Genomic DNA, 26,156 nt, shown 5'->3' with positions numbered 1-26,156 from the left:
TTTACTGCTCCCTAATCCTTCTGCTGGAACAGCGCCACACCAAGGCGTATCCACTTGTTCACATGCTCGTTGCTTGGCAGAAGAACGTCCAATATGTAGTTGCTACTGTGCCCGGTGGTCGTCAGAACTCCCCGGCGGAGGCTTGTACGGTAGACTGGGCATGGGTAACGATTGCTGACTTCAAGGTCTGTATTTCTGGTTGGGATTAGCACGATGTTCGGCATCTCCTCGAAGAGGACATTTGGCCGAGCATCGGCGAGACCCGCTTCCGACCAGGAGGCGCACTGGAGAAAGAGCCCGGATATTGTCATGGCATGCTCCAGTTCCACGGGCTCGCTGGTTACCTGGAAGTCGAAGACCAGCTCGTCGATTGCTATCTTAGCACGCCTGGCGTAGTTTTGTAGAATGCCCGTCAGAAATGCCTGCGGATAGCTGAAGCCGGAGAACCAGACAACCTTGGGAACCCCTTCTACGGTCCAGCTTCTGATAAAGCTCACGCGCTCCTGCAGATCCACAATCCACCGCGACAAGGGTATGACTGATGGCCACGCGGTCGCCTCCCAGACGCTCGGCACCTGGTTCAGCTGCATCGCGTCCAGGACTCCCTCTGTCTCCTTCGTCATGATAATGAGCCCCTTGATCACCCGCTCTGCGTTGACCAGGGTGCTCCTCATTATCCGCAGCAGCTTGTTATAGCGAGCGCACTCCTGCACAAGGACTGTGTTCATGGACTGGTAGTAGTTGGTGGGGTACTTCTCGTTCACCGCCTCCTCGTCAAACAGGGCCGGCAGACCGTTAAGAATGGCGTTGATCTGTGCCAGCTCGCCTCCAGTGGAGCAGCTGGGCGAGCGCGTGGCAGATCCGCCTTCTGAGTGGCTGTGCATCTTCAGCATAATGTCAGAAAGCTCCTTTCCGGAGTTTTGCGCCAGAAAGATGGTAGCGTTGCTGTCTAGCCCGTATATTTCGGGCAGGTCGTTATCTGGCCACTTTTCTGTGACGTGCTCGATAATGTTCTCGCGGGTGATCGACAGATGGGAGGGGAATCCGTATGTGTCGTTAACAGTCTTTCCTAGAGACTTCAAATCGTCGGCATAAAAGGCAGACATCAATGAATTGACACAGAGCCTATCCTTTCCATCCGATACGCGGCCACCGACGTTGATCTCTGCGGTCAGGAACCTGAGGGCTGCCATAGCGGCGTTAACCTTTGTATGGAAGCTGGCTGGATCGCAGATTGCAATCTCCTGGAACTTAGTAAGCAGCTGCGTCTTGGATATGTGCAGGTCTGGGTCGGACCAGTCATAAGGCGAGTTGAAACCGATGGTGCCGAATCGCCGGCGCTCCAAAACAACCGAAAAGAACAGGGAGAGGTTCCAGAGGAGCATCTTGTACTTTCTGTCGGCCACATATGCGATCTTCAGGGGGTCCGTTGCCCGGAGCGCATCGAAGTTTCCAGCAAAACCATCCTGCTCTGCCTTCTTGAAGATTGTGGTGGCTACCGAAAGCTCAGCCTCTTCGTAGCTGTTAAAGAGCCGCAGGACGCTGTTCTTGAGCCCAAGAGGAGGCTCTGTTGAGACCTTCGTACTGTTGCGTGTGATAGAAGAGGGGAATTGCGGGAACGGTATGGTTGTGAGGTAAAGCCTGAAGTCCTTATGAATTTCAAAGGCTGGTGTTTTCTGCTTCTTATCGGACTTAACGGTCGGGTCTGAACGACTCTGCTCAGCTCCACGAGGGTTGTAGCTCCTGTCGCTGATGGCGTCACAGATGGATTCCAGCCTCTGGAGCCACGAACCGGCGAGGTGTGTGTTTCCTAAAAGGACCCACTCTCCGTTGATGCTGGCCTCCGCAATTGCCTTCTCTGCAATAATCCCCTGGCCCCGGCCCAGCGACACGCTGTGCACCCTAATGGACTTTGCATCCGCAAGACCCATGATTGTATTTGACGGATCGGAGCCTGGACTGAGGAGCACTATAACCGGTGTTGTGTTCGTAGCCTCTGCACAGATGTCTACGATGTTCGCCGCTTCAGTATTGACGAACTCTGGTCCCAGGGCAGCGCGAATGTACGCCTTGACGGCTTCAAGAAGATTCTTTCGGTCCAGGCATGCACAGAAGATGACATATGCCAACGGGTCCGTCTGTCTTAAGTCCGAAGTGCGATCTACAACGGTAGTGGAGGTGGAGGACGGGGAAGACCCAAGAAGCTTGGAGTACCTTTCGATGCTATCCGCATCCAGTGCAAGGGCATCAAAGGCCCTACTACTGCATGCCGCAGAAAAGAGAGTCCACTCGTCGTCGGTTACAGAGCTAAGGAGCTTGGACGAGGGAGCTTCCTTGGCTGGAATGGTCCCGCCCAGGGCGCCCAATAGCAGATTGAACTGCTCATTGCTAATCTCGCCGCTGGTTCTCTGGAGGCTGAGACATATATCAAATGCAAATGCTAGCTTGTGGCGCACAAACAAGCCGCGAGAAACGTACGTGTAGAGCTTCTCTGCAAAGTTACGGGATATGATGTGGAGCCTGTCTGCAGATTCAATACTCTTTCCAGCAGTAACAACACTGCGGAATAGAGCTATGAAGTTCTGCAGGGAGTTTTCATACATCGAGTCAAGTTGCACGAGTCTCTGGAAGGCAAAGTAGAGGGCACTGGCGTCATTCGCCAGAGATCTGTATCCCACTCGCGCCGCATCTATGTCGGCAGATGTCTTGGCTGCCTTGATCATGCGCCGAGAGATATCGAGCGCGCGCTGCTGGGTCTCATTCAGTGCGTTAACAAGGACAGCATTGTCCAAAAGGGTTTGGCCCTCCTCGCTGTTTTGCGATTCCGACAATAGATTCAACAGCTGTGTCTCTAGAGTCAAAAGCGTGGTCGCATCCTCTGCCGCTGCTGCTTGTAGATGCTTTCGCTGATTCTCCAGTTCTGGTTTTTCGCACTCCACCGCAACAGATAGAAGAAGGTCCTCCAGTGCCTCCTTTGTCGCCTTGAAGGTCACAACTGTGAAGTCGCCGAAGGAGTCCGGAGGGATGTGGATGTCGCACATGCTGACCAGAATGAGACCAAACGTCGGGGGAACTTCTATGGTAGAATCCCCAAACCGTACTTCCACTGCTCTAAGCTCTTCAGATTGCAATGTCAGAGACATAATAAGATTATGGGCCACAATAGCTGCCTTAATGCGGGCATCATTACGGATGAACGAGTTGTTGCTAATGCCCTCAATAATGAGCATTGTACCTGTTCGGAGACACTGCTCTATAACTTTGTGGAGATTGGGGTCGGCTATGCGGATGACCTGAGAAGTCACGGATGGCTGCTGACGCATGTCCTGACCCAAGCAAGTTGCAGCCCACTTACGCGCCTGATTTTGCGGATCAATAAGCAAAGGCACCTTCTTGCTAGACATTGCGATGCAGGCGCTTGTTAAGCTAAATGAATCACGAGGAAGGCCATTACTAACCCACCGACTTATAAAGGCCTGCTCTGCTAACGTTTCATGCAGCTTGAAATTCTTAATGGAATCCTCGACTCCCGGGAATGTTGCAGAGATCTCTGCTGACCACTTCTTGTAGAGAGAGTCTCTATCAGCAAAATCTATTCCTCCGAGACATGCGCAAAATGAGGTGGCTGAGACCGCAGTTGGCAAGATGTTGGTTTTCTGCTTTTCTAGCTTATCTATCTCCGCGCTCCACCGTACTTTTTCTCCCGAGAGGCCTGAAATTAGGCCCTCTGCACGGGTCAATCTATTTGTACAAAGCTCAAACTCTGACGAGAGACGTTGTAGCTCCTTCTGTGCCTTTGCTGCCTCTGCCTCCAGTCCGGAAAGCTCATCTTCTGCGTCTTTAAGCTGCTTTTGTTTAACAGCAAGCTCATCCTGGAGCTTCTTTGCCTCAGCATTAGCCAAAGCCAGCTTTTGCCGCTTAGGGTTGACATCCTTCATGACATTATAATATGCTATAATGGCATGGACCCACTCACACAGTCCTGCTGCAGCAATGGAAGACTTCTGCACAGCTACCGGGTCAAAGTCTGATGAGGAAAGATATGTCTTCTGCAGGGTTGCCGCTATTGCATCTGGCATTTTCTCAGCGTCATAGCTTTTTAGCGATTGGAGGAAGCCGTTGGCACGGAGCATTTTCTGAGCTATAGGCCAATTGTCTGCATCTGGTGCGCTGGATATCTTAATCCCTTTAACGATGCAGATTGCATCCATTACGAAACGCACAAGCTTAGGAGGCGTGGCTAAGGAACGAACTTCATTAACATCAGATGGCTTGAGTGCGTTTAGCGCCTTTGTCGCTCTGTAAACAAGCGGCTCTGCTTTACGCAACTCTTCTGCACAGTCTTCGGCAAGAGCGTCAGCTTCCGCAGAAGCCTTGCTAACAACAGCCTCCTCAGCAGATACCACCTCCTTAACCTTTCCGACGTCGATCTTTCGGGCATCTATGTTTCGAGCCATTGTGTTGACCTCCTTTTGTGCTGCTGCTAGAATAGGCTGCTTTGCTGTCTGCTCTTCCTTCAGAGCTCCCACAGCTTCTTCTGTCTCTGCTAAACGCGCAATGCCATTTGAATAGCGTACATTTCCGCTGTCCAGCTTTCCTGTGAGCTGGGTAAGTAAGGATTGAAATGTGTTTAGTATCCCCAGAAATGTGGCTGGAGATGCGGACAAAGATGGATAGCTACGATGTATTAGAGTCTCAACATCCCTGTGCATGGTAACAAGAAGCTCTGTGATTGCTTTGGATTGCGCATGCTCCGAGAGATAGAAGTTAGAGATATTTCGCAATGTATCCGTTTCCCATGGGTGGAACCAGTTGACAGAGAGGGAACCGATGAGAGAGGGGAAAGAGGTGACTAGTCTATCAAGCGACGGAGACTCTGGGGTCGTCACAATCACTATGTGCATATTTCGCACAACGCGGTCAGCAATCACTTCAAACACTCGTGCTTTGCTTATATCCTCTCCTCCTTCTCCCTCTTTCTTATTCTTCTGCAAATCCGCAATCATTACCTCACATATGTTATTAATCTCATCTGCGGCCCAGAGATTCGGTATTTCTCCCAGGTTAACAAGAAAGTTGATGCATTCTAGTCCGTAGTTATCTGCAAGGGCTTCCTGAACAATCAGAAGGGTTGGATTAGCATCCACGCCTGCAAAACGAATTGCATCCTTGATGCAATCTATAAAGTCACTTTTGCCAGAGGGCTCTAAGATTTTGATGCTAGATGGTCTAGTGTAAACATAGCTCGGGCCTGTGATCTGCTCCATACTGTTATAGTAGTTGGCTAGACTGGCGGCTGCCAACCGAGTTAGAGAGCGCTTTCCAGAGGACGGCATTCCAATCAAGAGGGCATGACCCCTATCCATCGAAAGCACTCGGGCGATACGTATGAGGTGTACAAGGGCATATTTGAAAAGCACCAATTTCATTTTGCCAACGGCACCTACCGACCGATTGAATGACTCAAGGCTATCGTAGTAATATGCTTCAATTTTCTCCCTCTCCTCTGGAGCTTCTATGTTAAGCTGCATGTACGGTATTTCGTCTGCCTGAGCATGGCAGCCACCAAAATATACCTCTATTCCAGTACCAGATTGCATTGCAGCCGGAATGATCGTTTTAATTTCAGGGGGATGACTTCCTGTGACAGGACACGTGCGCCAGGCGGTAGAAAGTAGAGTAAAGAACTTACTCTCATCATCGGTGTCCACGAGCCTGTCTGCAAAGACTCTGGTGCACTCGTGCACCCAAAGGGATACAATGGGAATTTCTTGAGAATAGTAGGCGTTGAAGTTCTGGGACGTAACAGCTGCATTCTTAACCGCTAACATAATTCCTTGAAACACCTTACTCAAGTCTCGAGGAGAGAAAATGTAGTGCGGGTGTACAGGTGTGGGTCTAAATTCTTTGCAGATATTCCTGTACAACTGAATTGAAGCAGATATGATGGGTTCCATGTACCCTGAAGCAGGATTGGAAATCACTGAAAAGAGCGGCTTTATAAGAGTCGTAAATATTGTCTTAAAGGATTCGTCAGCAGACTCCGGAACGGAAATGGTGCAGCAGTGATGTACCAGACGTTCCGGAAGTATGTCGTCTATATTCTCGCCGTTTGTGGTGCAGCCAATAATCGACGTCATGTTAATGATTTTCTTAAAGAAGCCTCCCTCGATGTCGTACCACCCATAGTCTTCCAAGAGCTGGCGGATGACCTCAAGCGGAGGGCGTGCTCCATACTTTTCTTTTTCGGGCATGTGTGCGTCATCGACGAAGAAAACAGCCTTTTTTCCACGCGTAAATGAGTACACGCCTCGCCTACGCTTTTCTAACTTTGAATCAACAATAGAACGAAGCTGCCCAGAGGTTGTGTTTGCTGTAAGACAGCACTTAAGAAGAATGTCATTTGACCGTAGGTCAACTAACTTCTTGACAATAGTCGACTTCCCAGACCCGCCCGGACCTGCTAGCAGAGTAGGGAAGCCCGAGGAGCTGAGGATGTTGAGAATAGCTGTAAGGCTGGTGAAGTCGTTGTGGGGGACAACCGTATCAATGTAGTTTGTGGTGCACGTAATCTCTGGTGTAGGGATAAAGTGAACGCTATTGCACCATGGCACCCACTGCAGTTCAAGTGATTGCGCAAGCACGACAGGAGTAATAGATGTATCACCTGCATCTTTGGATTCTCCGGGCACCAAAGATTGCTTTGCAGTCTTAGAAATAATGAAAACGTCATGCGGAAGACAGACATATCCAGGACGGTCTGCTTCACGTTCATCGTCTGTGTAAGGGATGGGCGTACTCATTGGCCAAATATATATGTCGTACTGCATGAAATCTGGCATTAGTGATGGATAGAACTGTTCCACCGATGAAGCTCTCGCAGAAATTGCCTCATGCTCCTGCTTGCCCAGTTTGAACCCACTTATCGTCGGCTGCTTTGTACCATACATTATCTTTTGCTCTAAATCGGGATCTTTAGGTGGTGGAAGAGTCGCACCTGCTGAAACTGCGTTGGCCAAAGCAACAGCCGGGACGTCATATGCAAGATGCCGGAACAGCTTTCCAAAGAGGGCACGCGTTTCTAGGTCCCCAAAGGACCCGACAGACCACGTCAGAGAGAAGACAAATAGAGCGTCTATTAGCACACCAGGGTCCTTTAGTGGCGGCAGGCGCTTTTTATATTCATCTATCTCCTCTTCATTTAGAACGACATCAGAAGCTGGCGCGGTATAGTGCGATAGAAGCGACGCCATTATCTTGATAAGTGTGAGCACCATTGTATGAGTGGTTGCATAGATAGTCGGCTTGCGAATCTTTATTAGCGTGGTGGCAAGCGGAATGAAGAGCCAACGGAACAAATTCTCTAACCTCTCCTTGCAAGTCATGATTGGATTGGGATACCCTTCTAAAATAGCACGTGCCGATGGGTTAGAACTGCCAGCCAATTGGATGTCGCTCATAGCACGGAACATCAAAAGCTCTTCGGGCGGGATAGGTTGGGTTCCTTCTGCTGGCTGGTAATTTGGGTTTTCTACTACTTTGAAGTACGGCCAAGTAGCTGCAGTGTTTATCTCCAGAGCCAAGAACCACTGGGGAAGATAGCGATGCATTAAAGCTACAAAGAGATTGAAAAGTGGAATAAGCGTGCGGTCACAGTAAATCATGCCTGTCCGACTAACGGTAGCGGGTGAGGCCTGACTTAGGTCCATAACCTCAAAGAAGATAGTCATGTTAGCAGTCATTGTAATTATCTCACCAGACGTAAGACACAGCTTCTTGTTGTCATCTAAAACAGTGTTCATGGTCTCGATCCAAAGAGCGTCAACGGGAGAGTCAAATAATATCCACTTTAGACGATACTCAGCCTCTTCCTTGATGCACTCACGCATTATGGAGCTCACTATCCCGTCAGACCACTCGTTGCTAACGTCTGAGAAGCTTCCGTAGAGCTCTGACATAGTGATCGACTTTGCGTTAAGCTTGTACACCTGGACAGGGTAGAAAAGTGGATATGCCTCATGTGAAAAGCGGGACGCGAACTCCGGGTATTTAGTGAAGAACTTACGCACATTACCGAGGGCCACGGAGAGAACGTCTGTGATCGTTGACTTGCCTGACATTGTTCTGCCAACATTCATCAGCCCGTGACGAACGGATAGTGTTGTGTAAAGTTGCATTGTTTTCTCGATAAAATCTACAGAATCGTGGAGGTGCTTTTCTCTCAGTACAGCTCCAATAAACAGACGAAGCAAGTCCTCTGCATCTATGTCTTTTGAAACATATCCGATGTCGAATTCTTGACCATCTAATTCATCTTCGTGGAGATCGATGACCTCGGGTAACCCTGCTTGTTCTATAAGGTTACTTAGTAAAGCCTCATTCTCCAAAGTTTCGTCCTTCGCCTTGGTCTGAGGGGACTCTGGTTTTGCGCTCGTAAGCCGTGATTTTTTCTTGCCACTATCTCGTACTTTATCGGCAAAGCACTCTGGAAAGAGATCGCTGACTATGTTCTCAAATAGCACTACATCTTGCTGGAGGAACTTCGGTACATTGACGGAGTTGAGCGCTCGAAGACAAAGCTTGTCCTCACGCTCTAAATAGTAAAGCCGCTTAAGAAGGGAAGCAGCGGACAGTATGCTCTTCAGTGCACGCATGCCAAAGTCATAGTGATCCTGCTTCGACAACTGCTCAGAGCTGAGCTTCAGGCTCATGCACAGCTTAACAGCTAACTTGCTTGCATCGCGATATCCACATGCAAATAGCATGACCTCGGCTATCAAGGAGTAGTCTGGGACCGTCATGGAGATAGGCCGAAACAGGGCCTTCAGATTGTCTGGCAACTCGGCACGACCAGCATAGCCCGGATTCATTGTGATGAACACAGCGCAGTTGGAGTTGAGGCTAATATCGGCTCCCTCGAAAATAAAGCGCCTCTGTCGCATGCTAATGGCACGTTGAATCGTCAAAATCTGCTGAGCGATAACAGAAAGAACCTCCACATCAATGCGGTTGAATTCATCGAAGCAGCTCCAAGCTCCAGACATCGCCAAGCCTTTGAACATGCGGCCCATGGAGGCTGTGTTTAGGCCTTCTGAGCAGTTGAAAACAACACACTGTATGCCGATGGCTTTTGCCAAATCCTTGGTTGACTCTGTTTTTCCTGTGCCAGCAGGACCTTGTGGAGCACCGCCGTAGAAGCTGACAATCGCTGATGTCAGGGTCAGGTAGCATCGCTCCGTAAGAGGCGTAATAGTAAGCCGGGTACCAATGCCCATATACTCGTATGCATATGGGATTTCTGCATTCACCTGTTTTGTGTAGAGAGCGTAATCGTCTGCGGGGGCTCGTTCATTCTCTAAAAGCTTGTACTTAAACTTGAGCTCTGCCTCCCAAATAAAGCTATAGTCGATAGAAGCGTTTTTATTAAAGAATGCCTTCTGTATTTTCGCGACAACATCGCGATTATGGACATGTAGGGTCAAAAGGATGACTAGCAATGCTCGGATATTCTTTGAAATGGGGACCTTTTCTTCTGTGCTTCCCGGAATAAATCCTACCCATCGCACAATCTTATCTATATCGTAGTTAAGCTTTAACATGTACTCCTCCAAACTGCGCTTGTATAGATCTTCCTGCTTTTTGATTGCAACGGTTGTTTCATGCGTCCAAATAACCTGTCCAAGAACAATGATCACCTGTGCAGGCCACCTAGTTATCCACTGTTCGCGCGGCGCCATGATGATGTCGGAGTAGGTTTGAACGAGCGGTTCCTCTAGCTTTGCCTCCTCTGCAGCAGCTTCTGCAGCGTCTGCTTTTGCCTTTTTCTTTCTACCCCTAGGTTCGTCTATGGCTGGAGGAAGCGTGTTTTGAAGAGCTATTTGCATCTTGTTGAGCTCTTCAAGAGACTCAAAATCGGAGACATTCTGCTTATAGTCATTAAAAGCCTGCTTAATTAGAAGCTTGAGAACTGTCTTCATCATTTTCTCTATCTCTCCGAGCCACACGTCTGCGTCTCCCTGCGGAACAATAGCTCCATCGAACGTAATCTCCTCACCTTCTGCTGAGATCATACTAAATATCTCCTTCTTCCCTTCTGCATCAAGCCTAAAGCCGAGAGACTTGATCCCTTCAAAGCACTTCGAGATATGCGGCTGAACCGCCTCTGGATCACGTGTTTGCGCAAGAATTTGCAGTAGCTCCTCGTCTGACAGGAAGAAGAATCTTGCAAATGACCTTCTTTTGTTCTCAAGATAGCTGGACAAGTGCTTATTAACGATCTCTAGCTGCTTGAAATTATGTCTAAATTTTTCTACCGCATAGTCGCGCCCGGCTAAGGCCATTGCAGCGGGAGATCTGTATGCATCCGAAGACTGGTCAGCCCAGAACACGCATGTATCGGCAAACATCACTGACTCCTCTGGCAGCTGCCGTTTAATATCATCCGATGTAAATATGGGCTCCAGGTACATCCAGAGACGCTGGAAACGAGTCCATTCCTCCACGATATCTTGAAGATAGACGAGCTTCTTCTCCATCCCAAGAAGTCGTGCTTCAAACTTGGCTGCATGAGCGGATGCGCGCATACCTTGAAGGGTAGAGAACTGCTCGTCTAACAGCAGGAGAATTTCATCGAACGTCTTCACAATGTAATACTTGTAGACTCTGACTTTTTGCTCATCACCTTTGCTGTTTGACGCTTCTATAACCTCGTGTTTTCCATAATACTTCATGTCCAGATTAACGCTCTTCCAATCCTGGGTCATCTTGTCCAGGCTCTTTTCTATTGCGAACTCCTTAGTTGCTGAGGTTGAAATGTATACCACACGCTCAAGAGTTTTTGGCTCCAAAAAGCCGTCGGCAATGAGTTGAACTAATGTAAGACTAGCTGTTGGCTGGATAGCTACTCCAGACTTGCTTAAAGCACTAACTTCTTTCCAGTGATGTGGCTTAAGACCAGGGTTACGGAGAGACTCGATCAGGGGCATAATGCCTCGAAATTCGTCTAGCTTCGCAATAATCTCGACGGTGATGGAGATGCTATCTTGGCAGCATGCTGCTCTGTCCTTGTCCTTTATCTTTGTGTAGGTTCCTGCCGTTCGCCCTATCTTGGCTAACGTTTTCTGCAGACGTAGGAGATTCCCTGCCCATTCATTGATACTGGTGGAAATCTGACGAGGGTCCAAGTCGATAAACGTTCCACTGAACCACATGGGATAATTGTGTGTAAATGAGGATACTATGGTCCAGAGGTCTTTAAAGATCTGGAAGTCCTCGTTTGTGAGCTCATAGTTCTTAAACTCACTGGGCTGGAAGCCCAACTGAGATTCCTCGAGTAAGAAAACCTCCACCTTCTGGTCTATTTTCTCACGGTAGTTCTGTATGCTGACTAGCTCATCGGCAAACTGTGGTGCTTCGTTGAGATTTGCGCGCTGAGCAAAGCTGACAGTCATTGCCTTATATTTTGCCATGAGCTCTGCTAGATCTGCGCGCTCTGCGTCCTTCACCTTCGCCAGGATAGCAAATGCTTCCTGGAGTCTCCGCTCAGCACCCTCCTTGCTGTTAATGACTCCCACTGGTTTTGCCCGGACTGTCCAGTACAATGTGGCAAGGTCCTTGTCCCCATATTTATCTGGTGTATTATAAAGGTAAGCCACGCGTGTCTTGTACTTGTCAACCAGCTTGCTGTATTGTCCCTGAGACTTCTCCAGCGCAAACTTGACAAGTGTCTCCTCATAATGATTAAGACACTTATAAAAGTCTGATGTTGAGATGCTAAATTCGTCCAAAACACCCATGTACCTATCTAGAATTTGATGGCGCTTTTGCATGGCAGCGACTGTTGCTTCTATATTATTGACATATGCGCGTATTTCTGCATATATGGCTGTGGAGGTGGTAGTATCTGTGGTCATTTTGTCCCTCAGCTCGTCCCACTCTTGAATCAAGCGATTGGAGTAGCCAATGGCACGGAAGTGAATGACCCTCGCCACCTGGGCACGCAGCATCTGACAACGCTTTACAAAAATATCGAGTATCTTTGTGCAATCCACCTGATAAAGCCCGCAGTTTATCTTGGGTGGGAACTTCCGCAAGAGCTCCTTTAGTGCTGTGTATTTGAGCAGAAAGCTCCGTAAGTCCCTCAGTGACAAGCAGGTGTTATTTATCTTAACGGTGACGGCCTGTTCCCTTGCATCTCCGGTCCCTCCATGTTCGGTAGTGGTAGGTGCCTTCAGTGCGTCGTCGTGTTGATCATCGTTCTCGTCATCTGCGTCATCTGCCTCGCTAGACTCATGATCGTGATGCTTTTCTTTTGCAGCCTGTGCCCGCTCCTTATTTTCGGCCTCCTTCAAGTTACGCTTCTGCTGCTCGCTATCGACAAAGTCATAGTCCCACCCGTCAAAGCCAACAAGGAAGAGATCCTCTTCGTTGTTAACGTCCTCTTCCACCAGTGCAACGTTATGGAACTCATCTAACGGAGGCATTAGCTTAACGAAATAGTCTATCTCGCTAAACGTACTGTTCTGCTGTAAGAATGACTGAAAGCTTTCTCTATCTATATAATCAGTATGGTCCACGAGGAACAGCTGGCGATATATGGCCCGAAGCACCTCCAAGACGCACTGCGGCCCGACGGACGATTCGTGGAGATACTGAAGCAGCTCCTCGTGCTTCTCCTTAAGCCAGGGACTATGCACGGGATCAGGCCCGAGCAGGGTGCCAGTTTTAGCGTAGTATGGATCGCCCTCAAAGCAGGGCATGGATGTTTCTATCAGTGGTATCTCACATGTTGTCTGAATGATTTGAGCATAATTGTCATACACTGCAGATTCTATTGCGGAGATAGAGGGAAAGATGGAGAATTCTAGGCCAACAAGCGTCGGGTACTGCGCACGTTTAAAGTGAACCTTCAAATTCTCTACATAGTTAGAGTATGCATTAAACTGGGTGTGCCTCGAGTACACATGCTCCTGCTGCTCCGTTATCATGGATGTAGAGGTCATGGATGCCTGGGGAGCCATATCCAAGTTTTGCATGAATTCATCAATAGTCACAACAGGTCTTGTCGGCATGTTATCAAAGTCTGCATCAATCAAAGGTATGTCAAGGCCTTGAGAGATAGCAGAGGCAGGATATGTCTTGGATGGGCTCAGTGAGTCTAGCTTTGAATCTGTGAGGCTAAAGGAGGTGAACGTTTGAATCGTTCCAGTGGTCATCTTATCGAGGGGTGCAATGTCGCGCACAACAGCATCAAAGTCAATAAAGAGCTGAATGAGGGAGCTAGTTACCATAGTGGATGGCACGTACTCAAATATAGGCTGCGCAGCCTTGTCTATGATATCTTTGGCCTCTTGAACAGAGAAGCGTTTTTTGGAGAAGTTGCTAAACATGGAGGTAATATGCTCCTTGACAGAGTTATAGCTGATTCTATTGGATCCTTTGAATAAGTGCAACATATCCATATAGCGGAAAATGCTGTTCTTACTGACCTCCATAATACTATCATATCTCATCATGTTAACGAGCCGCGAAAACGCCAGGAGATCGGCTGAATCCCGCACACGGCCTCTTGCCGAAAGGTTTCCGTTGAGCAAGTATTTCGCACTATTATTATGGGTGTCAGTGACCAACACAGAGGCTCGCTGCTCCAGAGTAGAGCCATCTAAAATGTCGTTCTCTAAATTTGAGCTCAAGGCTACGCTATTATCATATTCGGTCGGTGTTCCTGAGCGCGGTTGAGGCCGGTGTTTCTGACAAGCCTTTCTGAGACTCATTGATTCGTTATTAACAGTATTGGATGGACGCATGTCGCTAAACATGGAGAAGTTTGATGTGTCGCTGTCCTCCGTCATTCTTTGATTTAATTTGGTAGTCTTATCTTTAGTTGTGGCACCCACGGACATAGCAGGGTCATCCACAAGTGTATTCGTAGTTCTTAGCTTGTTCAAACGATCTGTAATCGTGATTGCAAGGCTTTTACTATCAAATCCTATAATGGAGCGTCTTAGCTCATCTATTTCATTAACGTGCAAAAGGTCTGTGACGGCTTTGTCCTCGTCAGGAGTTTTAACATCCAAGAGCGAGGCATTGGCAGTAGCACTCCGCAGCATAGCTGCCGATCCTTGTAGATCATTGCGATCAGTTCCTGTTAGCATAAGCATCTGAACAGGCTCCATGGCGTTGTCAAACAGGTAGCGATCTCCGTATAACTCCATATAAAGCTCGTAGCCATGAATCTGCGACTCGTAGTCAATGTATTCTTTCAGCAACCTATTTGGAATATAAACATCTATCCCAACCTCGTTCAACGCCAAAAGAATTGACGCTGAAAGATCAACGTGCAAAGTATCACGAAGATAGCTAATCATGCGTGCTCTATGACACCTGGACATAAGTACGAAACGATCAAGAAGAAATGGACAGCCTGGAGAGACGACACCCAGATCCAACGTATTTTTGGCCACTGAAAGAGGTGCGGCATAGAATGGGATGTTTGTCATGTCATCTGTACTGTCGTCACTTTTTTCTTCGGCATTTTTGTCTGCATTCTCTACATCACTGGCTATCTCATCTTGATCTGTTGCTACAGCTAGTTTTCGTTTTCCAGATGATACCTTCTGTTTTCCAGATTGCTTTGGCTTGGGCTTTGTCTCATCATCTTCTACTATGAGCTTTATTCGATAAGACTCCTTATCTGCTTGGATTCCACCTCCTATGCCCGACTTGATAACGCAAATCTGATCCTGGGCAATAAACGGAGCAACCCCAGCAACATTGAAAAGCAGGAGCCCTTCCATACACTGAAGTGAGAGACACTCCTCTTGAAGGAGTCTGTAGGCCTTGTTATAGCCAGCACATACCGAGAAAAGGCGGCGTTCCTGACGGCAACGACGTTTCAGATAGCGCAGAATACTTGTTACTGGCTGGGAAGGGAGAAACTCGCCCGAAAGGGTGGCTATGAAGCGCTTCTGTGTAAGGAGCTTGAACTTATCGCCTTCAGTTATGAAGAATGGCGCGCATAATCCGATTGTTTGGATACTAGAATCAAACCGTGCAGAGCGGCGAAGGTAGTCGATGCTTGCTAACATGTTGGACTCGATAATATTGGCTGTGACGTCTGGCACCAACTGCTCTGCACGAGTCAGTGCCTTAGAGTAATCCGCCTTTGATAAATGACTGAGGAAGAAGCTCACAAATAAGGGATTGCTTAAGCAGTACTTATGAAATATGTTGTCTATTATTTCAGAAGTTGGACCCGAAACGTCTGAGAGTATCTCGAGAAGCGGAGTTGCTTCAAAATCGGGAGGAATATGAGTGGGCGCATAACAGCTGAGCTCGGTGCGCATAGTCTTAAACTTCAGAGCCCTCTCCATGTAGATCTTAAGAAAAAGCCCAAGCTTAGACACTGCTTCAATTTTCCGGCGAAGCATGTGGGCAGCCCATCTTCGTTGCCACCAAATTCTCTCATCTTCGTCGTCGAAAAGCAGGTTCAGCCGCTTGACATTCTTGGTCACCCCGACAGTCACCGTGTGACAATCGGTAAAGGTTACTGAATCTTTTGTGTAGTCAAGTCTGTGGATATTATTTGCATCTATAGTTCTAAGGCAAAAGATGTGTCTACACAACAAGTCATCTTCTTCTCTAGGAAGCATTACTGACCCTTTAGGTAACCATTGAACGCCGAAGCATCTAGTCTCTTCATCGTAATTCTGCACGACCACGGGCTCTAATAGAAAAACAGTCTGCCCGCCAACCGTGGTTACATAGCGAGATCGTGCCGGTGTTCCCTTGAGCCGCTGTTCGTCAGGTAGCTTAAATGTACGCTGATGCATCGTGAGCCACTCAGTCGGAGAATGGTTATCATAGATCTCTTCTGCGTCGAAAAACTCTAGTGGAAGGAAGCCATCGTTTTCATCCTTCAAAAGCATACTCCTGAAAGACTGGATAGACTGAATGAGTTCCTTCTCTGTGCTTCCTTCTTCTCTGATATCCGGAGGAATGATACCTCTCGCTAGAAGCTTGTAGCTATACAAGTCTCGACTAATGCTCTTAAGAATGATGTTGTAGCTTTCCTCAGTCTGGTACACTGGATAATCTTTTGAGAAATCAGAAAGGGCCTGAACAACGGCGTCCACACGTGCATCTGGCCGAAAGTGCTCCATTCTCGGGAGGTCAAGATCAAGTACTGCTGTTCGCGGCCTCATCAAGCGCCCAATCTTCTCTGACATTGTCGGTGCACCAGAGGAAGGTCGGGAGCCAGACCTATTAGAGCGTGGGGTTGCTGAACCAGGGGTTCCGGCCAGATTTCGCTCAGTGAGAATTTCATCTACCATTTGACTATCATCAAAGCCACTTAGAAAGCTTTTGGCTGGGTCCATGGTAATGCCTGCTTCTGTCTCTTCATAGGTAAGCTGCCCAACGGCTCTAATATCATTGCGCTTTGAACCAGAGGGTGGGCGCCCGCTTGAACCCAGTCTAAGAGTCGCAGAGGTGCGCTGAGCTGCAGACATATAGCGTACTGGTGGTCCCGGCTCGTAGCCCTTGAGCTCCACATCACGCCACTTAGCATCTGTTCCACCAACGGTGCCATCTTGGTAAATCTTTGCTAGCTCTGATGTAGGGTGAAGTCGATCAGTCGTTATCAAGCGACTGGACTTTTGGGAAACGTCGTGCTCTTGATGGCTAGCGCTCAGCCCACTTAGCAGCATAGGAACTTTAAGAGTCGTTCCAGATGCCTGTCGTGGCTTCACAATCGGACGTTTTGACTGAGGAACATAGTGCTTGGAAAAGGCTAATTTATTATCAGCCCGTGCGGACCTAGTGATCTTTTCAGTGTGCTCTGCTAGCTGGCGAGCACCTTGTGTTGCATCTCTGTCAATGGCGCTTCTTGCCGTTTCAGGAAGGTCCATATTTTAAATTTCCATTGTTTCATTCAAGAATTTACAAACAGCTAAGCTTATTCTATGTGGTACTTCTGGTAAAGCTGCTCCAGTACATCCTTGGGAAGCTCGCTCACATCTGTCAACGTGTCCCGCACGAGCCCCTGATCTTGCATTTTTCGCAGCTTATTCATTTTTCGTGCACAGTTCATTGCATTGATAATCGTAGGGGTAGCATCAATCCATTTGGCAACCTCGCGCTCTGCATCAGAAACAGGGAGATCGCCCAAATCCTTTTGCTTCTCCTTCTTGAACGTCCATGTATCGTTGTCGGAGCTTTCCTTGTCAGGGATCAAGAGTCCTGTCTCTCGAAACATAAGGAGGATATTGTTCGCTGGGAGGCCTGTCTCTTTAGTAAATGCCTTCCGGGAAATCTTACACATCTTGACTTCATCTTTCATACATGCTTGGAGAACCTGGCGTCCAATCTGTTCCTGCTGCTTCTCTATGCTGCTTAAAAGGCCCAGGTATGCTTTGTTCTGCTCTTGCATGTCAGAAATCGTCTTCTTTAGTTGCATGATCACATGTAAAAGGGAGTTTTCATCAGATAGACCCGTTGTATTGAGCCCTAGAAGTAACAGCAAGTAGTCAAGAAACGGTACGAGAGAGCCTGTGACCACAAATTCGCTTTTGATTGCAAACCAGCCGTGGATAAAAACAGTCCTAGAGACTAATGTGTTATAGATAAGCTCATGAGAAGGAGGTTCTCTTCCCGGTATCTGGGCAACCTGACGCAGGCTCTTGAAGCTGACAATACGAAATTCGCGGATGCAGTAGTCCATGCGCCTCTTAGGGTCGAGGATGGTCTTGAGCTTATCTACCAACTGGATTGCTCGTTCCCGCTCCTGAATTTCTACAATTGAGAATGAGTTGATGTATTTATTTCTATCGACGGTGTAGGAGACCAAACGGGGAGCTTTACTGTAAACTGGGTTTGTGATAGAGTGATTAGAGTTTTGGATATACAGATGCTCAGTGTCATGAAGCTTTGCAAATAGCTCCCTGGATGAGATGCTCGTCTGGTCAAAGTGCCGCAGCGTGACACCCTGTGTGTATGAAAGAGTTCCCACATCATTTATGGCCCTCGGATTCATCATTTCATCTCCAGAATTAGGTTGAGGTGGGTGCATATCCGATGGTTCGTCCAGCGATTTCTGGTGAGCAGCAACCATTAGGTGTGCTACCACCGGGTGGAGCACCAGAATTCTCGCACCTTCGTATGTCTGGATGGCCCCTACAGCATAGGGCCCGTGCTCATTCACTGGCACGCCACTAAGGGTCAGATAGGCGTCTTTGCCCTCCAGTTCATCTATACTAGAATAGTCTGGAGCGTCGTCTTGACCAGACTGTAAGGGTAGCTGCATCTCTACGTGATTAATGGACGGATGGAATGTGACGCTACTCATGCTGCTCCAGTTATAGAGCCTCCACGTGGGCCGTAGTGGATACTGCAGAATATAAAGATTATTGGCATACTCCTGGGAGAGAAAGACGTCCAGCTCCTCAACTATTGAGTCGGTGCCTTCTGGACAATCGTCCTTCTCCGTTAAGTCCATTGTATTCTTCAAAAAACCTCTCTTTAAAAATGCCAAATTCTAGCACGAACGCCGCCATTGACTATGCACCTGAGGTCTTTCCAGCGTTACTAGCAAGTAGCTATGAGCAAATACAGTACCTGGGCACAGGAACATTTGGAACGGTAAGCACAGCCATCAGAAAAAGAGATGGAGTGTCTGTGTGCATAAAGGAGATCGACGTCCACTTCTGCACGGACGCCAAAATAGGTTTGCTGAAGAAAGAGCTTGAAGAGCTTGCAAAGCTCTCAGCCCCCAATCTTATTGCGATTAATCATTATGAATACAATCCTGACATCCGAGCCTTCTACATTGAAACGCCTCGTTGTGAAAGCACGCTGCTAAGCAAACTCAGTGATCACCGAAGAGCGGGGACCTCGTTCACCGAGGGAGAGGTTTGGAAAGTTCTCTATGACATTTGCAGGGGATTACTGTATTTACATTCGAAGGTACGGACTACCGAGCTACCCTCTCCCAATGCTGCGAGAAAGAGAGCTCCATTCAATGGTTATATCCACGGGGATCTAAAGTTAGAAAATGTGGGGTTTTGTGACGGCAATGCGGTACTGCTTGACTATGGCATGAATTCCTTTATTGATCAGCTGCGTGACCAACAAACCATTCTCTCCACATCTGCTTTTCTGGCTCCAGAGGCCGCGCTGGGGAAAGATTTCAATCCCAAAGGAGATACATGGGCTCTAGGCATCATTGCACTAGCCTTACTGAGGGGTAGACCTGAAAAGGTATCAGTAGATAACCATTTATTGGCTCATTTATCCTTCTCGGGAGAGAAAGACTTTACAGATAGATTACGGAGCTTTATTGAGCAGTGTTTGAATATTAACGCTCCTGTTCGGATATCGTCTGCAGACGCACTTCTTTTTATTGAGAAAACAACCGAGGAAATAGCATCGAGCTCGCCTTCTTTGGCCGAGTCTCCTACCTTGATTTCATCCATCAATGCAGACATGATAGACGGAATTCATGAACACCTTAGTGAGCTTCTGACAGAGCGAGATGTGTGTAACCACTCTGCTCTGGATCTTGCAATCCAAAAGGGCAATATGGAATATATTGAAATCCTCGTGAAATACCTGGATACGGTAGGGGCATGTTTGCAACTAGGACCACGACCTCACATTAGGCGTGTGTCTACTTATACCAATCTCATGAAGATAGCCCTTTTGAATAAGCCCGCATATATAGACGAATACTTGGACGCCGAAGCTAATTGCGTATATGGGATGCACGGCATGACTGCCCTAATGATCGCGGCTTCCATGGGTCACGCTGAATGTGTGAGGAAGCTCATAAGGGAGGCAGGGGTTGTTTCAATGAAGGGATGGACAGCCCTCATGTATGCTGTGCGTGAGAATCATGTAGAGTGTGTTAGCCTGCTGCGACTGGAGATGGGTATAATGACAAAGAGCTCTATGCGTGCTTGTGATCTGGCAGACCATCTGGGTCATAGGGATTGTGCCGAGCTTCTCAAACGCGAACAGCTCCTTTGTGTTGGGGAGAACTGCCGCGTTTTCAGTGACGACTGGTACAAAGAGCTTTTGGGGAGTGCTGTCTTTGAATAGGGTGAGGTAAATAATTAACCGATTAAAATGATTGGCTCGGAGGGCCTCAACCAAGGTACTGTGTCCTGTACTACAGATACAGTTTTGGATGATGGGTATCCCTCTGATGATATTCCTGCCATAGAGCTTCCAGCGGTTGAGGCTCCGCGGCGCGCAGTCCGTACCAACGGTTTCACATTTATTACTCAGATGATTGGTGGTTCACTTCTGTCTATTCCATATGTCTCTGTCCGTCTAGGCCTGGTTTTGTCGACAATTGTAATAACCCTTGTCCTTATCATTGCACTTGTCTTGATGCTCCAGGTTGTCAATGCCTGCTACTATACCAATGCGCAAACCTTCAAGCAAGTGACGCGGAAGGTCCTTGGACCTCGGCTTGCAGTATGTATTGATGCAGCTCTGATTTTGAACAACTATGGCTTCTTAGTCTCTTACATTATCATCTCTGCGCAAAGCTTTCATACACTCCTAACAACATTCTTTCCATCTTCTTTAGAAGGCCTTTCATTTGATCCTTATTTGGTACTGAAGGCAGGACTTACCTTTGGGGTCATGTTTCCTCTTTCACTATTAAGAAATGTCAAAGTCCTAGGGACAATAGCATCTGCTGGGCTAGGGCTCATTATACTAACAGTCTTCTCTGTTATTTTGTACTACATTGCTTCGTTTTTGCGACATGGCCAAATCTGCCTATTTCAGAATATTGAGTATGTACCAGGAGTACGTCCACAGCCGCCACTATGGCCTAGGGAACAGCTGGTGGGGTCAGCACACATCTCTGCACCGGTTATGGGAGCCATCTTTGGCATATCTTACATTCCTATGCTGATGGGGAGCTTCAGCATTCATGCGGGCGCTCCACCAATCCTCTACGAACTTCATGGGTCCAATGATCAGCGGCTACGCTCTATCCGCAGATCCATTTATTACGCCTACGCTTTCTGCTTTTTAATGTACATGTTGATGGGCTGCTTTGGCGCTCTACTCTACGGACACGACGTCTCCACCAACATCCTCTACTCGTTTAAGGTTTGCGGAAAGGATATTTATTTGACTATTGTCGGGATTGCATACGGCCTTATGGTCTGCATTGCGTATCCTCTCATTCAATACCCCCTCAAAGTCTCCCTTATCGCATATTGCCAGCTGAATCCAAAACGCAAGTTCTTGAATTACCTGGCTTATGCTGGCTTTTCTGTTGCATTTGCACTTTTAGCATTTGCTCTGGCTGCACTCTACGATAATATAGCCTCCATATTTGGGCTTTTCGGATCTATATGCGGGGTCCTCATATACTTTGTTGTTCCTATCCTTTTGTGGCACAAGCTCCCCAAGCTTAAGGCTCGGTCTCCGATTATTGACCGACTAAACATCCTGTTACAACCGCAAACAGACGTTGACGACATTCGAGATGTGACCACAACGGCCTTCCTTGGGGTGCAACACTGTGAGGTAGCCCCGCCTCAACAAAAGGCTGGGTCCCGAAGTCGAGCCCCGAGCTTTGTACATACTGCGGGACTTCATGCCTCATCATCAAGCTATCATCGGCACAAAGAGTACTCGCTCCACTTTGTCTCTGCTACGCATCAACAGACGTCCTGTGACGGAACCACCGAGGAGAGTGACACTGTCCCACTCCTGGCGCCGGTATCTGTGCTGAAGCGCAACGAGCTGCTTCAACCAATTGAGTGCATGGCACCTATAGATGATCAAGTAGAACTGGAGCTGTCCAAGCAGACGGAAGAGACCCGCCAACGTCTGCTAATGAAGATGACCCCCTTTCGGCGAGGCATCTTCTATTCTATTTTGATTGTCGCTATCGGGATATGCACAGAGTCCCTGGTCATCAATATCCTAGACTTTGCCTCAGTACTCTAGGCCCGTTTACTCTCTGATGACAGAGAAGAGACGGGTGCACTTCTGCCCCACCTTTTCACGACCCTTAAGGGCCTCGATTTCATAGAGAACGTTGATGTAAATGTTCTCAGGCTTCACTCCTGCAGTCTCGCAAAGCTCGATGGCGGCGAGAAGCGTCCCGCCGGTTGCAAGCACATCGTCGTGAAGGAGCACGACATCATGTGGGCCAAGCTGACGCTTCTGGACCTCAATGGTCACCCCCTTCTGATACTCCATATCAAAGGTGCACTTACAGACATCTCCAGGGAGCTTGCCCGCCTTTCGCAGAGCTACAAACCCGACGCCAAGGGAGTTTGCAACAATCCCCCCAAGGATAAAGCCTCGAGACTCGATTCCAACGACTTTCGTGATCGGAACGTCCTTGTAGTGCGCCGTCACCTCTTTCCTTACCGCATCAAGAGCAGCTGGAGTGGAAAGAATGTCGCTGAGGTCTTTGAACGCGATACCCTTCGTTGGGAAATCGGGGATGGTCTTAATGAGGGCGTGAGCGTCAGCGACGGACATGGTCATTAAAGCTCAAAAAAACAATGCTCCTGTAAAAATGATAACTGAAGAAGGCAGAAGAAAGATCTAAAAAATGACTTTATAGCCAGCATCGCATTACTGAATGTATCCACTATCAAAAGAATAGCATTAGGCACTTTCTACAGTAAATAATTTAACACACTTTATCACAGGTGCGCTAAGAACAGACTAAACAATCTGATTATTTATGCTTTATCTTGACTTCCCTCACCGTTTCCTTAGTGGTGACACATATGCGGCAAAGGCATCTAGTAGGGTCCTTGCTTGTGCAGACGGGTACCTTTAAGTCTAACAAGTCTAGATACTTTTTCACTCGCTTCTTAATATCCTTACTATTTATTTTGTCCACCAGGCTATGCTCAGACAGACCACCTAACAATTGATCTATCTTTGCTGTCTGCACGGCCTCAGAAACACAGTTCAAAACCACTTCAGTCTGCTCGTCTTGAGTAAGAGCCGTTCCGGGGTTCCTGATAACGTTGTAGTCATAGGTATGTGTAACATCTATTACATTTGTATGGATCTTTTGAGACTTCCGCGTGGACTTATTTGGATAGGCACTGTGAGAAGTACCCATCCCAAAGTCTATTGTACTTTTGTCAGAAGAACAATTAGGATTCGTCTGAGGGAGAGCTACGCTAGGTAATTCCGGTTCCGGAGACCCTTCTCCAGGTGGCCATTCAATGGGAGTGACTATTAGCACGTTTTCTGGACACGAACTGACCATGGAATAAGGCTTAGGTGGTTCATGCGGCTCTTTGTGAGTCATGCGAAAACTAAATATATTGGAAACAGTTAAAAAGGGACACGCATATCTTAAATCTGTGCGTGGTCTGTTACACGAACTGTCCACCGTCCCAGTGATGCCCCAGTTCTGCATAGCCACAGAAATGTCATGCATGGCTGTGTGATCATCGACGACGTCTATCTGTAGTGCACCAAAATTATTTGTGACAAGCTTTTCCTTATTATCTGTGTCATATGTGGGAACTGCTCCACGTCCAAAAGCCTCATGGGCACAAGGATCACTCTCTGTGCTAGGAACGTTGGTATTAAAATATGCTATGCTGCTACCATCATCTAGTCTGGTATGAAATTCTATTGAACGAAGGGTATCTGCCAATTTTTCCATCGTAGCCTTTGAATGTGGATTTTCCATTGTTTGCTTGTAATGAGGGCATGCTTTACAGGCTTCTAAATTTATAATAGCTCCTGGAGTGCTATTACTAAATCTGCAGGTCGTTATTAAATCCGCAGGAAAATCTTCTAAATCACCAAAACTGTGGCCAAAATGTGGAGGAAGATGGGTGTTGGTACTGCATTCTTTATCGTTCAATGGCAAGTGTATGACAGAATTAAGAAATTTAGGATAGCATGTGGTGCAAATAGTGTTCATTAAGTCGCTATCTCTTACGGTTTTAAACCTATCAGTAGACGATTTAGACGTTTTATCCCTAGCATTGGGCTTGACACAAAGGGGTTCATAGCATAAGGAGCAGTTTTGATGAAGAGGCGTAGGGGATGATTCCAGCCCATGAGTTCTAACCATTCCAACGGGAGTATTGATTGCACTATTGGTTTGCATGGCTCTGATAGGCCGATTGCCGGAGGAAATATTGCGTCTGGGCTGGTTTGAAGTCTCTATGGATGCGTGGGCCTTCTCGCCGTTTATCTCCCCGTCAATGCCGGAAATACCACTGCTTCCGTCACTTATTTCATGCACTAATGGTTCCTGGCGCTTATCTATTACGTAGGCGTTGATATTATCGCTTACACGCCTATTGGGTGTCTTGGGCGCACTGCGATCTGGCCTGCTGCAGTGCACACCTGATAGAGCTGGAATGTGATATGCAAAATCACATCTCTCTCGCGTTGGAGTGCGAGCGCTAGTTGTCACGCGATGTGTGCGACCAGGAGTGTCATCTTTTGTGTATAACGACGCTGTCGTGGGAGGTTTGGCCGACCGTGACTCTCTTCGTGCCTGTTTAAGCGCGTCATTGTGCACTGCCTTATCAAGAATATTATGCAGGTCCTTTGTTGATGGGTCGTTGTTCTCTGTCACTGGTCTAATTAACAGGGTAGGATTTTGTGAGAGCGTCTCACTCACTTCTGGCTCTGTTATGACCGATATCTGAGTACGCCCCTGGCTTTCACTAGCATCTAGATGATCAGGACTGTCTATCTTGATATGAAGCGTGCTAGGGTGAGACGGTTTAAGGAATCCTGGACTTTTATAATTATGGTGTGTCGGTTGAGGAGAGACCGATCCTTCCGGATTGTTTTGTGTTGATTCATCTTTCGTATGGACTATCTCATTGTGAACACAGCTTATACGCTCAATGTCTGTCAGTACAGAGGCGTCCACCATATTAGCGGCATCACCTTGCAATCCCTTATCATCCTTACTGACGCCTATAACATCGTCTATTTGCAAATCCTCTTCGTCTATAGGTGGAAGATGTTCTGCAGTGCTCATAGTTGTGTATGTATCTCCGTGCAAGCTTGGCATGATCATGTGTGGCCCTGTCCCAGAGTGCCCGCCGCTACGTAAATGCACGATATCTCCAATGATATTTCCAAGGAGTTTCTTCTCCTTCTTAATAAGCTCTTCTCCGTGGAGATGTCCCTCTCCTATCTCTCTTGCCTCTTGATAGCCGTCTGCCAACATGGACTTGCTAAGATACTTCGGGTTATAGCCCACAAGAAAGACATAGTCACGTAGGAGTGCCTGGGCTGCATTCTGCTGGAGTCTAACCCGCTCTCTAATATCGTCTGTCTTGATCGTTGACTTGGGATGATGCCCAAGTTGAGAGCCAGAACGTGACATGCTCGAGTCAGTAGTTGAGTGGTGATGTGGCGCGATGGGAGAGTACATGCGATGTGAGAGGGTGCTCTCATACCCGGAGTTACTTCGATTTGGCGGCTGCTGAGATGGCAACGGTACGTGGAATAACCCATTGGTTCTTATTGCTTTAGTATCATTTCTGAGTGTGCTTCTGCTGGCGCGTCTCGGCTCATGATATCCAAAAATGTTGGGGTCTATGTCTATTTCACTCTTATCATTCTGAATCAAGGCAGCAGCAGATTGCACTGAGAAAGGCCCATCGATCCCTGGGGACGTTGCTAAAGTATCTACAGAGTCACGCAAGTAATACGGTGATGTACTTGCACGGGCAGCTGGGGACCTTGTCCTCTGAAAGCCGTTATCGTCGCTCCTTCCTATTACTAATCTATTTCCATTGGTACTCTGAGTTCTCCTTCCTGAGGCCCTCCGTGTAAATGGCCCTCTTCGTCCTGTAGATGCAGATTTAGAATAGATGGCGGCCGGACTATTTGACTTCTGGGTAGAAGATGACTTCTTGGGCTTGGATAAAGCACGGCTCGGCGCATTTGGCGGCCTATACGTTTGAATTTCTCTGTAAGAGGGGATGTCTGCCCGCTTTGTAGAGACCTTCTGTACCTTCTTCTGCGGGTTAACAAGGAGCGTCGGGTGCGTCTGGTCCTCCAAGTAAATGGAGAGGCTGTCGTTTACCGCCCGTTTTTCCTTCGTGCGCCCGAAGGCCGATGGGCGATTGCTCAAGGAGCTCATACAGATTTTGCAACCGCCTAGGCTAATTAAA

At 47.8% G+C, this 26,156-nt stretch overlaps 6 protein-coding genes across 6 annotated transcripts; 2 read left to right on the top strand and 4 right to left on the bottom strand.

Moving 5' to 3' along the window:
• Positions 1–11: 11 nt before the first annotated feature.
• GL50803_0037985 (Dynein heavy chain) lies at positions 12–16,907 on the bottom strand (the record flags this gene model as incomplete). The annotated part of the gene is made up of 1 exon (XM_001709148.2): positions 12–16,907. One exon carries the CDS (start codon positions 16,905–16,907, stop codon positions 12–14), a length of 16,896 nt encoding a protein of 5,631 aa, XP_001709200.2.
• Positions 16,908–16,954: 47 nt separating this feature from the next.
• Positions 16,955–18,493, bottom strand: GL50803_0014083 (Sin-like protein; the record flags this gene model as incomplete). The annotated part of the gene is made up of 1 exon (XM_001704265.1): positions 16,955–18,493. One exon carries the CDS (start codon positions 18,491–18,493, stop codon positions 16,955–16,957), a length of 1,539 nt encoding a protein of 512 aa, XP_001704317.1.
• Positions 18,494–18,522: 29 nt separating this feature from the next.
• Positions 18,523–20,094, top strand: GL50803_005999 (Kinase, NEK; the record flags this gene model as incomplete). Its single annotated transcript, XM_001704266.1, has 1 exon — positions 18,523–20,094. The coding sequence occupies one exon, from the start codon at positions 18,523–18,525 to the stop codon at positions 20,092–20,094; it is 1,572 nt and encodes a 523-aa protein (XP_001704318.1).
• A 27-nt stretch (positions 20,095–20,121) lies between these two features.
• On the top strand, positions 20,122–21,972 carry GL50803_006000 (Amino acid transporter family; the record flags this gene model as incomplete). Its single annotated transcript, XM_001704268.1, has 1 exon — positions 20,122–21,972. The coding sequence occupies one exon, from the start codon at positions 20,122–20,124 to the stop codon at positions 21,970–21,972; it is 1,851 nt and encodes a 616-aa protein (XP_001704320.1).
• A 6-nt stretch (positions 21,973–21,978) lies between these two features.
• On the bottom strand, positions 21,979–22,521 carry GL50803_00112885 (Adenine phosphoribosyltransferase; the record flags this gene model as incomplete). The annotated part of the gene is made up of 1 exon (XM_001704269.1): positions 21,979–22,521. The coding sequence occupies one exon, from the start codon at positions 22,519–22,521 to the stop codon at positions 21,979–21,981; it is 543 nt and encodes a 180-aa protein (XP_001704321.1).
• A 196-nt stretch (positions 22,522–22,717) lies between these two features.
• On the bottom strand, positions 22,718–26,125 carry GL50803_0061706 (uncharacterized protein; the record flags this gene model as incomplete). The annotated part of the gene is made up of 1 exon (XM_038046294.1): positions 22,718–26,125. The coding sequence occupies one exon, from the start codon at positions 26,123–26,125 to the stop codon at positions 22,718–22,720; it is 3,408 nt and encodes a 1,135-aa protein (XP_037901636.1).
• Between the last annotated feature and the right edge of the window lie 31 nt (positions 26,126–26,156).

This window comes from Giardia intestinalis, chromosome 1 (genome assembly GCF_000002435.2).
Source record: "Giardia intestinalis strain WB C6 chromosome 1, whole genome shotgun sequence".
NCBI lineage: Eukaryota > Fornicata > Diplomonadida > Hexamitidae > Giardia > Giardia duodenalis.
This window is presented reverse-complemented; position numbering and strand designations above follow the sequence as displayed.